Source organism: Aulostomus chinensis, chromosome 24 (assembly GCF_037954235.1).
Source record: "Aulostomus chinensis isolate RoL2024-O1b breed Wild chromosome 24, RoL_Achi_v1.0, whole genome shotgun sequence".
NCBI lineage: Eukaryota > Metazoa > Chordata > Actinopteri > Syngnathiformes > Aulostomidae > Aulostomus > Aulostomus chinensis.
The window spans coordinates 6,042,705-6,055,417 of record NC_141343.1 but is presented as its reverse complement, the minus strand read 5'-3'; the positions used below and the strand labels follow the sequence as shown (position 1 = coordinate 6,055,417).

Genomic DNA, 12,713 nt, shown 5'->3' with positions numbered 1-12,713 from the left:
TTCATTGAGCTTGATGTGTTTGAACATAACATAAGTTTGCTGCCTCAGACAGACAAACAGGCTGGAATCAAAGAGAGAAACTAGAACAGGGGATAAGCTGCGTTATCACATCTGTTTCTGTTAGGCTGCTTCTTACTGTGAGCAGAGCTGATGAGGAGGAATCAACTCCAGATGTCCCCTGAAAACCTCCTCTTCCGTGCTGGTTCACCTCTAGAAACGAAGCTGGACTGGACGCGCGAAACAGAGGGAGGAAACCACGGCGTTTCACTGCTTTGGATGTTTAGAATCTCACGACAAGCCGGAGAAACAGTTCCTGAAGAAGTCACGTGGTCACTGCCGGCTCGCGAGCCTTCAACGACACAATGTACGTCATCAATACGCGGTAAAAAACAAATCCTGGGTTCCGTCCGAATTGCCAAGCAGCAACCTACGATCAATCGCTTCACGGCACAATTCAGACACTCTCGAAGATTGATCGAAGCGAAGTAAAATCTGGTCAACTGGACGTAAGTTTATCTTGAAGACGTTTCACCTCTCATCCGAGAGGCTTCTTCAGTTCTAGTGAAGAGTGTGGAAACTCCAGCTTATAAACCTATGTGGGAGTGGTCAGTGCTATTGTGGTGGAAACGACCCTCCCGAGACTCACCTGGCCTCTCCAAACGACAGTCGTTGTGAGGTGTCAGGGAGTTTCAGGGGTGGTCGTTAGGGAGTTTCACCGACCACTCAGATGCTAATGGGCTGTGCTGGCATCAGCCGTTCCACATGGGTCTTTCAGCTGAACTCTTTGGGGAAGCTTTGAAAGGACTTGGTTGTAAATAGGTGAAAGGAAATGTCGCAGTCCACCTCCTCTGTTCAAAGATGGTTTCTCTATCCTGACGTGGATGGCTTCTTTAACTCCTCTTTCAAACCATCTGTCCTCTCTGTCGAGAATTTGGACATGATCGTCCTGGAAGGAGTGGCTTTCCTCCTTGAGGTGGAGGAAAACCGCTGAGTCCTGTCCTCCAGAGTTGGCTCTTCTATGTTGGGCCATGCGCTTGTTGAGGGGCTGTTTGGTTTCCCCTATGTAGAGATCCATGCAGGCCTCACTGCATCTGACAGCGTATACCAGATTGCTTTTCTGGCTGTGAGGGGTGGGATCTTTGGGGTGAACCAGTCTTTGTCTCAGAGTGTTGTCTGGTTTAAAAGACACAGGGATGCGGTGCTTATTATAGATTCTCCTTAATTTCTCAGAAACCCCTGCCACATAGGGGATCACTATGTTTTTTCTCCTGCCTTCTTCATCTTCCCTCCTCCTGGAGCTCTCCTCCTTTCTGGACCTGGAAGAGGATTTTACAAAGGTCCAGTCTGGGAAGCCACAAGTTTTAAGTGCTCTTTTCAGATGCTGCTGTTCTTTTTTCCGGCCTTGGACGCTGGTGGGGATGGTCTCCGCTCGGTGTTGCAGCGTCCTGATGACACCTAACTTGTGCTCCAGAGGATGGTGAGAGTCAAAAAGCAAGTATTGGTCAGTGTGGGTGGGTTTCCTGTACACATCCACCCTCAGGCTCCTGTCCTCTTGAATGTAGACGTCGCAGTCCAAAAAGGGCAGATGGTTGTCTTTCACATCCTCTCTGGTGAACTTGATGTTGACGTCTACCGAGTTGATGTGTGCTGTAAACGGTTGTACCTCCTGAATCTTGATCTTCACCCAGGTGTCATCAACGTATCGGAACCAGTGGGTGGGGGAGGGTCCACTGAAGGAAGTCAGGGCCCTCTGTTCCACCTCTTCCATGTATAGGTTGGCCACGATAGGAGATACGGGAGAACCCATGGCACAGCCGTGTTTTTGCCTGAAAAACTTCCCTCTGTACTGGAAGTAGGTTGTGTTCAGGCAAAGGTCCAGAAGTTGGCAGATTTGGTCCGGATTGAGGTTGGTCCTGTTGCTGAGGGTGTTGTCCAGCTGTAGGCGTTTCTTCACTGTTTCCACAGCCTCCACGGTAGGGACGCAGGTGAACAAGGAGGTCACATCGTAGGACACCATGGTCTCATCTGGGTCCAGCTTGAGTTCTCTAACCTTGTTCACGAAGTCCATGGAATTCTGGACGTGGTGGGGGGTTTTCCCTACCAAGGGGGCTAAGATGGTGGCGACGTGTTTGGCGATGTTGTACGTCACGGAGTTTATGCTGCTGACAATGGGTCGGAGCGGGGCACCTTCCTTGTGGATTTTGGGGAGGCCGTAAATCCGTGGAACTGCGTCTCCGGGGTACAGGCGGTGATACTCCAAGCGGTTGATGATTTCCCCCTTTTGCAGCTTCTGTAGGTGTTCCACCACTTTCTTCTTATAGCTGCTGGTGGGGTCGCGTTTTAAGGTCTCATATGTGTGAATGTCACTGAGAAGAGAACTGATCTTGTTCTGGTAGTCAGTTGTGTCAAGGACCACCGTGCATCTTCCTTTGTCAGCCGGAAGGATGGTGATGTTCTCATCTTTGCTCAGTGCATTCAAGGCCTTCCTTTCCTGGACCGAGAGGTTGGCAGAGGGGACCTTCGCTTCGGAGAGGGCCGCTGTGACCTTGAGTCGTAGTTCATCTGCTTCTGTGGTGGAGAGGTTGTTCTTCTTGATGGCGGATTCTGTGGCAGTGATGAGGTCCACAGTCGGGAGATGTTTCGGGGTGACAGCAAAGTTCATTCCTTTGGCAAGGACGCGTTTCTCAGGACTGGTGAGCTCCCTGTTGGATAAGTTCCTTATCCACCTGTCCTGTGATTCCGCTGGGGTTGGGACTTCTGCTTCTCGTTCCCGGTCGAGGCGAGACTGGAGGCGAGCGAATTTCCTTTTTTTGCCTCTCCTTGCTCTTCTGATGTTGAGATAGTTGGGCAGTCCCAACGAAGGAGGTGACTTTGTCCAAGATGGCGGGTGGCAAAAAAGGCGTTAACTCTTGATTAAGGTGATCTAGCTTGCTCTTTAGTCCCTTGATGGTGAAATGGACCTGTCTCACTCTCTCGTTGAGAAGCTGATTTTGGGCCCGTTCCAAAATCTTGCTGGCCCTGTGGCCCCTCTCCCCCTCTCGAAGATTGGTGGTGAAGCACGACCTCTGCTGGCAGAGCACAGATACCGCAATTAGGTAGACAGCACCAATGAAAGCCCCACCTGCTGGCCTGACTGTCGTACTGCACTCCACCTTTCACTCACCCTCTATTACTAAGCACATTAACGCACCTTTAGTCATCAACAACGACAATAAATGTTGGTGCTGCATAAGAATGGGAGACTGTTGGTGGCGCAAACTTGGCTTGCGGGTCCACAAGTTTTTAGGGGACGAAGAAGAAGTCCGCGGTGCATTGTGGGCCATAGGTTGCTCCGCAGGATGCACCTGAACCCACCTACAATGTGGGCGTGTTTAGGCTGGAATTAAAGTTGTGAAGTTGGTCGCTACTCGCGCCAGTTGTGGTTTCGGACAGCCTACGACCTGAGACCTACGATCGGACCTACTTGGCAATTCGGACGCAGCACTGGACGACTCGACACATCTCTACTGCTGTAACCAGGTTAGCGAGTTCAGCGAACGTTCGCGAGTCTGGAGGCGCACAGAGTCAACAGCTTGGACTCAACTTGTTTTGAAGAAGAAGCAGAAGAAGAAATCTTTTCGTTCCCTGAAGGCTGACTGGCGCCAGTAAAGCCTCAACATGTGCGCCACGCAGCTGCTGCGGGTGTCGGTCCAGGAGCGGATCCTCGCCGCCGCTGAAGACTTCCTGCTGCAGCTGGGAGAAGGAGACTCAGCGGCTGGAGTCCCGGGGCTGAGAGCGCTGCTGACCGAGCGGCTGGCGGCGGCCGCGGAGCAGATCGTGGCTCTACTGGAGGAAACCGTGGCGGAGTTCGAGCGGGAGAACCGCCGACAGAGGTTGCTGCTCGATGCCGTGCTGAAGCACCGAGCCAGGCTCTACAGAGCAGGTGAGTCCAGCACACTGACCAGGAGAACCGGGAGGCAGTCCTCATGCTAATGCGAGCCAACAAGTGTCTCTGTTCTAGTCGTGTCCGTAATCCGGGTCCTGTGTTCCGACATTCTGTCTAAACAGGAGTGTAACAACGTAGTGTTTAAGAGTTGAAGGCTATTCGGTGTTGTTGGAGGCGTTAAGCCTCACCAGGCTCGGGACACGCTTGGCGCCTTCTTAGCTGCTTCCTGACCAACATGTAGATGGCGCCGTCGGGTTTCCGGAATGCGTCTCTGCCGCCATCTTGCTCAGGCCCTCCAGCCTGTTCACTGGATGTTTTCAACTTTCTTGTATTTTTATGGTAGAAAAACATCAAAACAAAGTAACATGGATTAAGATGAGCCCCTCCACGCCTGGCCCTGACCCCATTCAGGCCCCGGTTTAAAATCCTGTCAGGACAGGGTGGAGCTCAATTCTCTTGGGAGTGCAGGACACAAGAGGGGAGGAAGCCAACATAAAAGCTTAAGTAAATTTTCCCTCACCAGGCCTCTTTAAATTGTAGTTGAATACCCGTCCGACTGGCAGATGTGATTATGAATGGACAAAAACATACTGTGGTGGGGACCCATGACCTTTGACATGGGTGACACAGCGTTGATTGCGTTGAGGTTAGAGATGATAAACCTCACCATGGGTGAATGAATGGACAAAAGCATTCAGCAGAGGGGACCTATGACCTTTGACCTTGGTGACACAACGTTGATCCAAGCATCTGAAGCCAGCGTTTTTATTCCCAGTTTGCTGACTGGTTCTCAGTAGCAGGATGTCTCTTTTCATTTAGTTTATTTCTGTTTCTGTCTGTTGCTCCACTATTTCAGAGTCAAATGAAGAGATTTCTGATGTTGCTGTTTGTGTCCTGCAGATGTGGAGCAGCTTCTGGTGATTAAAGAAGAGGTTCCCACTGAGCTGCAGGACCAAGAGCCCCCACACATTAAAGAGGAGTCAGAGGAGCTCTGGACCAGTGAGGAGGGAGGGCAGCTTCAAGGGCAGGAGGAGGCTGATATCACCACGTTCCCCTTCACTCTGGTCCCTGTGAAGAGTGAAGAGGAAGAAGAGAAACCTCAGTTCCCACAGCTTCACCGGACTCAAACTGAGGAGAACTTGAAAGCAGAGTCTCTGACCAGCAGCCAAATTCATCATCTGAAAACAGAAGCTGTTGAAGAAGAGAGTGGAGGACCAGAACCAGTCAGCAACGTAGATCCAGATCCACTTCTACAACATGAGACTGATGACCAGATGTCAGACTCTTCTGAAGCTGAGACTGAAGTCAGTGAGGATGTTTGTGTCAGACCTGATAAAACGGCCACCTCTGAGTACAAGGAACGTTTTTGCTCAAGGAGGAATCTGCTTCAGAAATTGAACGCAGGAGAGGAAGCAACTCATTGTAGCTCAAAAGAGCAAAAAGTAAAGCCTAAAAATGAATCAGAGATCGCCTTGAATGTGACCTTTGGTCCTTCAGAATCTCAGACAGAAGTCAGTGAGGATGAGCATCCCTTTAGGTGCTCAACATGCAGTAAAGGTTTTAGTTACAGAAGAAGTTTAGATATACACATGAGAACGCACACAGGGGAGAAACCGTTCCCATGCTCCGTTTGTGGCACAAGATTTCCAGAAAAAAGACATCTGAAAAGACACATGAGAACACATACTGGAGAGAGACCATTCCCCTGTTCATTGTGTGGCACAAGATTTTCAGAAAAAGGATATCTTAAAAACCACATGAGAACGCACACTGGGGAGAAACCATTCCCCTGCTCCATTTGTGGCAAAAGCTTTTCAGTTAAAGGATGTTTGAAAACACACATGAGCACACACACTGGGGAGAAACCAGTCCCCTGCCCTGTTTGTGGCAAAAGATTCTCAGAAAAGGGTCAAGTGACAAGACACATGAGAACGCACACTGGAGAGAAACCATTCTCCTGCTCAGTTTGTGGCAAAACTTGGTCAGAAAAGGGAAATCTGAAAAAACACATGAGAACACACACTGGGGTGAAACCATTTGTTGCGACATAACTCTGTCTTTTAATAAACTTTCTGTACACTTTTAAAGTTCTCAGTGCTTTTGTTTACATGTAGAGGCTCTGCTTGTATCACCACTGATGTGTTTTACTGTTTGGAGTGTATGTTACTGTTATTATTTGTCTGTATATCTGATGCTGAGGGAGTGGTTAAGGCAGTGGTTGGGCTTATTTGCACTCTGAGAGAAGCCAATTGAGTCTTAACAATGAAATAAATGAGGAGCAAAGGCTTTTCTTTTCAGCATCTCCATTCCCACAACATTGAAGTCAGCTAAGATAATTCTTTTATCTCGATAACGGGCTGTTAATTGGTTGACCAAATGTGTACAAATCATTCAGCCATGTTTGGAGGCACAGTGAAAGTAAATGTGGGGGTAAAACTCAACTCCTTCACAGAGGCATTGAATCTGGGCGAGTCAGTTACAAATCTGACTCATTGATGAGAGTGTATTTAGCACTTGATGCAATGTTGGATGAAAACATAACTTTAGAACTACTGATAACTCCATATTCCTCCACCAGCTCCTCAGGGTCCTCACTGAGAGACAAAGCAGGTGCTCGGAGGCTGCGAGCTGTCCTTGTTTCCATGGAATCGCTCCACAAACACAACTTGTGTGTGTGTGTTTGCTCGTATCATGTTTCTCCTTGACAGCAGCAGGAAGAAACCCAGGCTCAAATTTAAACCACTACACGAATGACCCCCCAGTTCCTGCTGTACTGGCCCAACAAAATCTGGAAAAATGTTTCTGTAATGTCCAAATCTCAATTAATAATTTGGAATGTTAAAAGGAGAATATCACTACAAGTCATTTAATGATGTGCTTTTAGTCCTGGGTTCAAGCCTCATGAAATGAACCCTAGATTTAAGTCCTGGATTCAAAGGAGAAACAACTTTCTATTCACGTGTGGAAAATGGAAATTTAAAAGATTTGAAAGCCTGAGAAGAGAATAGGACTTTGAAAAGTCTGACTTTTTTGAATCCTCTTAGGTGAGCAATTATTTTTGAACACGACATCAGAAATGAAACAGACTTTAATGATCCAAGGCTGAAAATATTTTTGGCTTCCCATCAAGAAACCAGAAGAACCTCATATTGTCTGTTTTCCATCTGACCTGATTCTTGGTTGTCAGCTCACTGGCTCATTCGCTTTCTTGATGGAACAACAAAAGCAAAAATTGAAGACTTTAAATATCCAGGCCTCTGGCGTGATTCTCAGCTGTCATTGAAACTTCACATGAACTCAGTGTCCCAGCAAATATCTGGTTGGCTGAAATTACTTTTGTTGTTCTGTTGACTTTTTCCACAAGAAGTCTGGAAAAGTATTAGAACACAGTTCATATTCCCAATATTGGACTACGCTGGTCGTTTCTATGGCAACACTGGTGAAGGCCCCAGCCTGAGATTTGGAGAAAGTTCAATCATTCAGCTGCAGTTACAGTGACTTACAACACTGCAACAAAAATCACCCTCCACAAACACTCTTGTCCAACTTTTGTGCCCAAATTTTCTCCTCATGAGGCACCAAATCAAGTCAAGTCATTTTTATTTGTTTGAACCAAATGACGACAAAAGTTCTCTCATGACTCTTTACTAGTAGAGCAGGTCCAGCACCAAACTCCTTCAATGAATCTACACCCAACAATTCTCCACCAGCAAGCACATCCTGCAACAGTGGTGATGAAAACCTTCCTTTTAACAGGCAGGAACGTCGAGCAGATCCTGGATCAGTGCGGACGGCCCTCTGCTCTGACCGGTTGTATTTAAAGCTCCATCAGATTGGAACAACCTTTCTTCCTCACTTCGGTCTCTCCATTCCTTTCTCATCTTCAAATCATCAAGCATTTTCAAACATCTGCTCTTGTTTCTAATGCACCTTACCTTTACTCTCCAGGATTCACTGTCTTTGAGAGGGGGGGCTTTGGGGGAACATTGTTGACAGCATTCACATATCCAGTAGCAGGATATAACTTTATCACACCAGTGGACAAACATCAGCATTCATCACCCAGCAGCTCCTCTGATCAACAGAACAAGTTAAAGTATTCTGGAGAATGAGGGCATCGATCCCTCTTCCTCGCCCCCTGCTAAGCTAGCGCTCTACCATTTGAGCTAACTCCCCTGTTAATGAGCACAGCAGATAATGTAGCTTGACCTTCATGCATGGTTGAATGAGCGTCACCAGTTGAAGCTACTCTGGTTCAAAAAAAACCTTGGGACCAAGACAGGAATTGGACCCTGTGCAGGTCTAGACCCGTGTTTAAGTTGGTGGAGACAATTGTTTAAACCAGGGACTGAATGAAAAGACTTGCCCAGACTCCAGATCGCTCTTCTGAACCGACCCCTCATCTCTGTGGAGTTAACATCAGAGGTGGAGGGTGCAGGTTCTGCTTTGACCTCCTGACCTCCTGGGTAAAGCAGTGTAGATGTTGAGCTTGAAGGAGTTGACGGCCTCCTTCATCTTCTCATTGGTTTGCTAAACTCAGCATCATGAAATGTTGCTGAAATTCAACATGTCAGCTGAGGCCAGAGATTCCTGCGTTCCCTGAGTCCTTGTGTGTCATCTCTGTTGTTTGAAAGCACAAAGCTGTTCCTGATGGTCCAGTGTGTGACAGATTCTGGGCTCTCACAGCTGAAACTGGGGTTTGAGCTCCGTTAAGGGAATGGTTTTGTGGAGAGAACCAAGCAGAAGAATTGACAGTTTCAGCAGGAAAGGTGACCATTGCTCCACAATATCAATCCCAGGATTCATTCCTGCTTCACCCAGCATGGCCCTATGATCAACAGAAATGAACTGCCAGTGGAGGTTCTGTGCATTGATCTCCTGCTTCTGTCTTTGATCTCTGAATTCTGTGCATTGATCTCCTGCTTCAGTCTTTGATCTCTGAATTCTGTGCATTGATCTCCTGCTTCAGTCTTTGATCTCTGAATTCTGTGCATTGATCTCCTGCTTCAGTCTTTGATCTCTGCCTGATTCTAAACTAATCAAAGGATCACATCAGCATATTTGTCCAGTCTCCAGATGGTGATTTCACCAAGTGCACTACAGCAGTCCTTGTCGCTGTCTGCTGTTGTGTCACAGCAAAGTCAGGAAACAGCCTGACAGTCCTCAGGAGGAAATTCAACAACCTCCAAAGATGGAGGTGAATCTAGACCTGCTCCTGTTTGCTGTCCTTGATGAACTTGGGCGGTACTCTGGTGCTGGGATGAGGTCATGGAGATGATCTGGGAGCAGTCCTGATGTCAAATGGACAAAATGGGTCAACATGAAATAAAATTAGAAACCTATTATTTTGTGTATGGTGGACATTTTTTCATCACTAATGACTGTTTTAACTGAACCTACTGGATCCTGTGGTGCCTGATGAGGAGACAACTTGAGTACAAAGTTGAAGAAGAGGCTTTTTGGAGTTGTTTTTTTTTTGCAGTGTTGTAAATCAAAATAACTGCAACGAAATGATAGAATTTTCTCCAAATGTCCTGACGAAGACGGATTCAAACCAAATCAGCTGTCATAAGGAAAAGTCTGCATGTAAACACACACACACACAAACAGGTTTGCACAGCTATTTTAGTTAGGACATTGCATTAATTTATTTTATGTACAGCTTCACCTTCATCCTAATCCTCACCAAAGGATGTCTAATCCCTAATCTGAACCTAAACTGTAAAATACAAATTACTTTGTCTTTGGTCCCTGTGAGGATGAGGAGTCCTGATCACTTTCTGTAGAGAAATGGTCTCCAATAGAATAAAAACAGATAAGACAAGAAATGCATGAAACACACACACACACACACACACACACACACACACACACACACACACACACACACACACACACACAGTCACACAGACCAACTGACATTCCCAGGGTCTAAACCAAACCAATTCATTCTTAACCCTAACCTCCACCTAAATTCTAGATGAGACTGGTTGAACATGGAACCGTCCCACTTGGAACATTTCCACCTGCTTCACCACCACTGGAGTATCTGGTCAACACCAGAATGGTGGAGACAAGACAACATGCTACCTCTCTCTCTCTCCCTCATCATCAGCTGCTCCAGCCCTTGAAAGAGAGCCTTGAACACATGAACCAAAAGTGAGAGCAGGTGTTGTCTCCTCTACAACAGCAGTTTAACGTTGTTGGCAGGATTCGAACCTGCGCGGGGAGACCCCAATGGATTTCTAGTCCATCGCCTTAACCACTCGGCCACAACAACTACACACACACACACATTAGTAGAGGACTTACAGCAGAGTAAATTCTGTCCATATCAAGATTCTTATTCTGCTATGATTCTTAATCTCCATCTCATTTTTACTGTCGTATGTTTACTATTTTGTTGTCTTGGTTCATGTTTTGGTTGTCAAAGTTCATTCTGAATGTTTGTGGAAAGTTGGCCTGCCTTTACTTGTACTAATACTTTCTTTTGTAACAAATAAAAAAAGCTCAAGCTAAACTTCAGTCAGGACAACCAGTCTTTCTCATTCTTAGGCCTCTATTTTATGTCCATGACCTTCCTGTCTCTCCCCTTTTGTGATGGAGACATCAGTTGATGACATCAGCAACGGTCCTCCAACCCAACTGCCTCTGTGAGCTGTCATCTGTCTCAGGGGACCCTGCTGACTCCTGCTGGTCAGAGAGGATCTGGGCTGGATTGTAAAGCTTCTTAGAGGGAGATTTTCACTCTGGACTGGACTGAGAACGGAGCAGCGCTCAGCTTCCTGGAGCCTGACTTGCCTCTGTGATCTAAGGTTGTGTGGGCTGACATCACAGTAAGACGACTGAGATCATAGAGCCTTTGAGAGGACAGGCTGAGTTCCTTTTTTCTCTAAAATTAAGAAGAATAATTTAAAAAAAAGTTTTTTCCTGTATTTGCGTTTGATGGATCAGTTCAACATCAGCTCTAACAGAGGGGGTGTAGCTCAGTGGAAGAGTGCATGCTTTGCATGTATGAGGCCCTGGGTTCAATCCCTGGCATCTCCAGTTCCTTTGCAGCCTTCATCTTATCAGCTACATTGATCCCTAAATGTGACAACAGTTGATAACAAACTATCTGAAGAGAAACCAGCATGTTGTCTTTCACAGTATTTGTAGCTGGATCAGTGTGACTGTGAGCCTTCATAGCCAGCATGAAGGACTTGTTTTTATCTTTGGTGGGGAAATCCCACACACAGCTGCTCTCTGTTCCTAATGTGTGTGTCTTTTTGAAATTTTGAAGTTTTTCCCTGGTAAAAAAAATAAACAAAAACAAAATAAAAACATGATTTGACTTTTGATGTCTGAATTTTTTGGAAATTGAAAGTCCAACAAGCATGAGGGTGTTTTTGCTTTGAAACTGTGAAGCACATCACCAATAATTCTTGGTTAATTTACAAATGTTTCCTACAAAAAGATTAAAAAACGAAATAAATGCTAAATCCCCTCATAGTCATCATTGTTTTCATATATTTTCTGTCTGTTATGCCCTTTAGATGGTTCTTTTCCTTTGTATTCATGAGGAGAGCTGCTGACAGATAAAGGTATGGAACATGGAGTATGACAGAAATACAGCATTTGTTATGAAAGGGGGGGGCTGCACGGTGGTGCAGTGGTTCGCACTGTGGCCTCACAGCAGGAAGGTTCCAGGTTCCAGTCTCGGCTCGGGCACAGGACCTTTCTGTGTGGAGTCTCCATGTTCTCTCTGTTCCTGTGTGGGTGTCTTTGTTTTGTGTTGGAGGTTGGCCTGTGCTGGGTGGAGCAGGAGCTGCTTCATCCTGCACAGCTGCAACCAATCCACTGATCAGACATCTCCAGACTCACCTGCTTAAAACTCATTTCAGCTCTCCTGTCTTCACCTGATTGTCTGTGAACCTCAACAACTCATGGTTACCATGGTCGCAGCTCCTCGTAGTTTTTGGTCACTGCAAACCCACTCCACCCAGCTAGTCTTGTTTCACCACCCTCAGGTTTGTAGGTTGTTGAATTTCCTCTTTGTCATCAGGGACTGTTTGTTGAGACGCTTCTGTTGTGCCCAGAGTGTTGACTGTCAGGCTGTCTTGGTTTTTTTGTTTTGTTTTTAAATCTAGTTTGTCAGTAATCATGTTCAGCATGCTGATACTATTTTTCTAAGAGCTGTTGTCTCTCATAATGGATTAAAGTCCTCATCTCAAACAAGATTAGGGTCACAATTCACCTGCCTATAAAATGGTTTAACAGCACCAGAGAAAATATAAATTAGTTCTTTTGACTTGGTGTTCACAAAAATGACACATTAAAAAAAACATTGTAACTTTTGCAGTTGTATCAACAAGACCTGTGAAATCAAAGGTGAGTCAGATGACCTGTGAGGGGACGCATTAACAACTTCTGTCCAGAAAATGGCACCAGAGACAAAATACTGCCTTCAGCTCCACGCTGTCAAAGGAAGCTGCATCACGAATAACAGCGCTTGCACAATATTAAGATTACAGCTGCTTCAAAGAGAAGTTTGAATCTGGAACACTGACACTCAGGGAGCTGGCCTGCCACTGCTACTGTCGGACCAGGGGAGCCCAGGAGATTGAACTGCTGGACTCTTTCTGGGAACAGACTGAAACCACAGGCGTCCTCATTGACTGCTGTTGGATGGAGGAGATCTGGAGGATGCATCATCCCCTGGCCTGCATGCAGAGGAAGTGAGCCTTTACACCAGTGGTGGGGGGAGTGGTCAGACTCTTCATCTTCCACTCCACCAGTGCCATTTCAT

The 12,713-nt window shown here is 46.4% G+C and overlaps 1 protein-coding gene and 1 non-coding gene across 2 annotated transcripts; one reads left to right on the top strand and one right to left on the bottom strand.

Moving 5' to 3' along the window:
• The first annotated feature begins 3,445 nt into the window (after positions 1–3,445).
• LOC147238487 (uncharacterized) lies at positions 3,446–6,054 on the top strand. The gene is made up of 2 exons (XM_086197235.1): positions 3,446–3,922; positions 4,826–6,054. Exons 1-2 carry the CDS (start codon positions 3,658–3,660, stop codon positions 5,974–5,976), a joined length of 1,416 nt encoding a protein of 471 aa, XP_086053361.1. The 5' UTR covers positions 3,446–3,657; the 3' UTR covers positions 5,977–6,054.
• Positions 6,055–10,123: 4,069 nt separating this feature from the next.
• On the bottom strand, positions 10,124–10,205 carry trnas-aga (transfer RNA serine (anticodon AGA)). The gene has a single exon. It is a non-coding gene; the product is annotated as a tRNA-Ser (tRNA).
• Between the last annotated feature and the right edge of the window lie 2,508 nt (positions 10,206–12,713).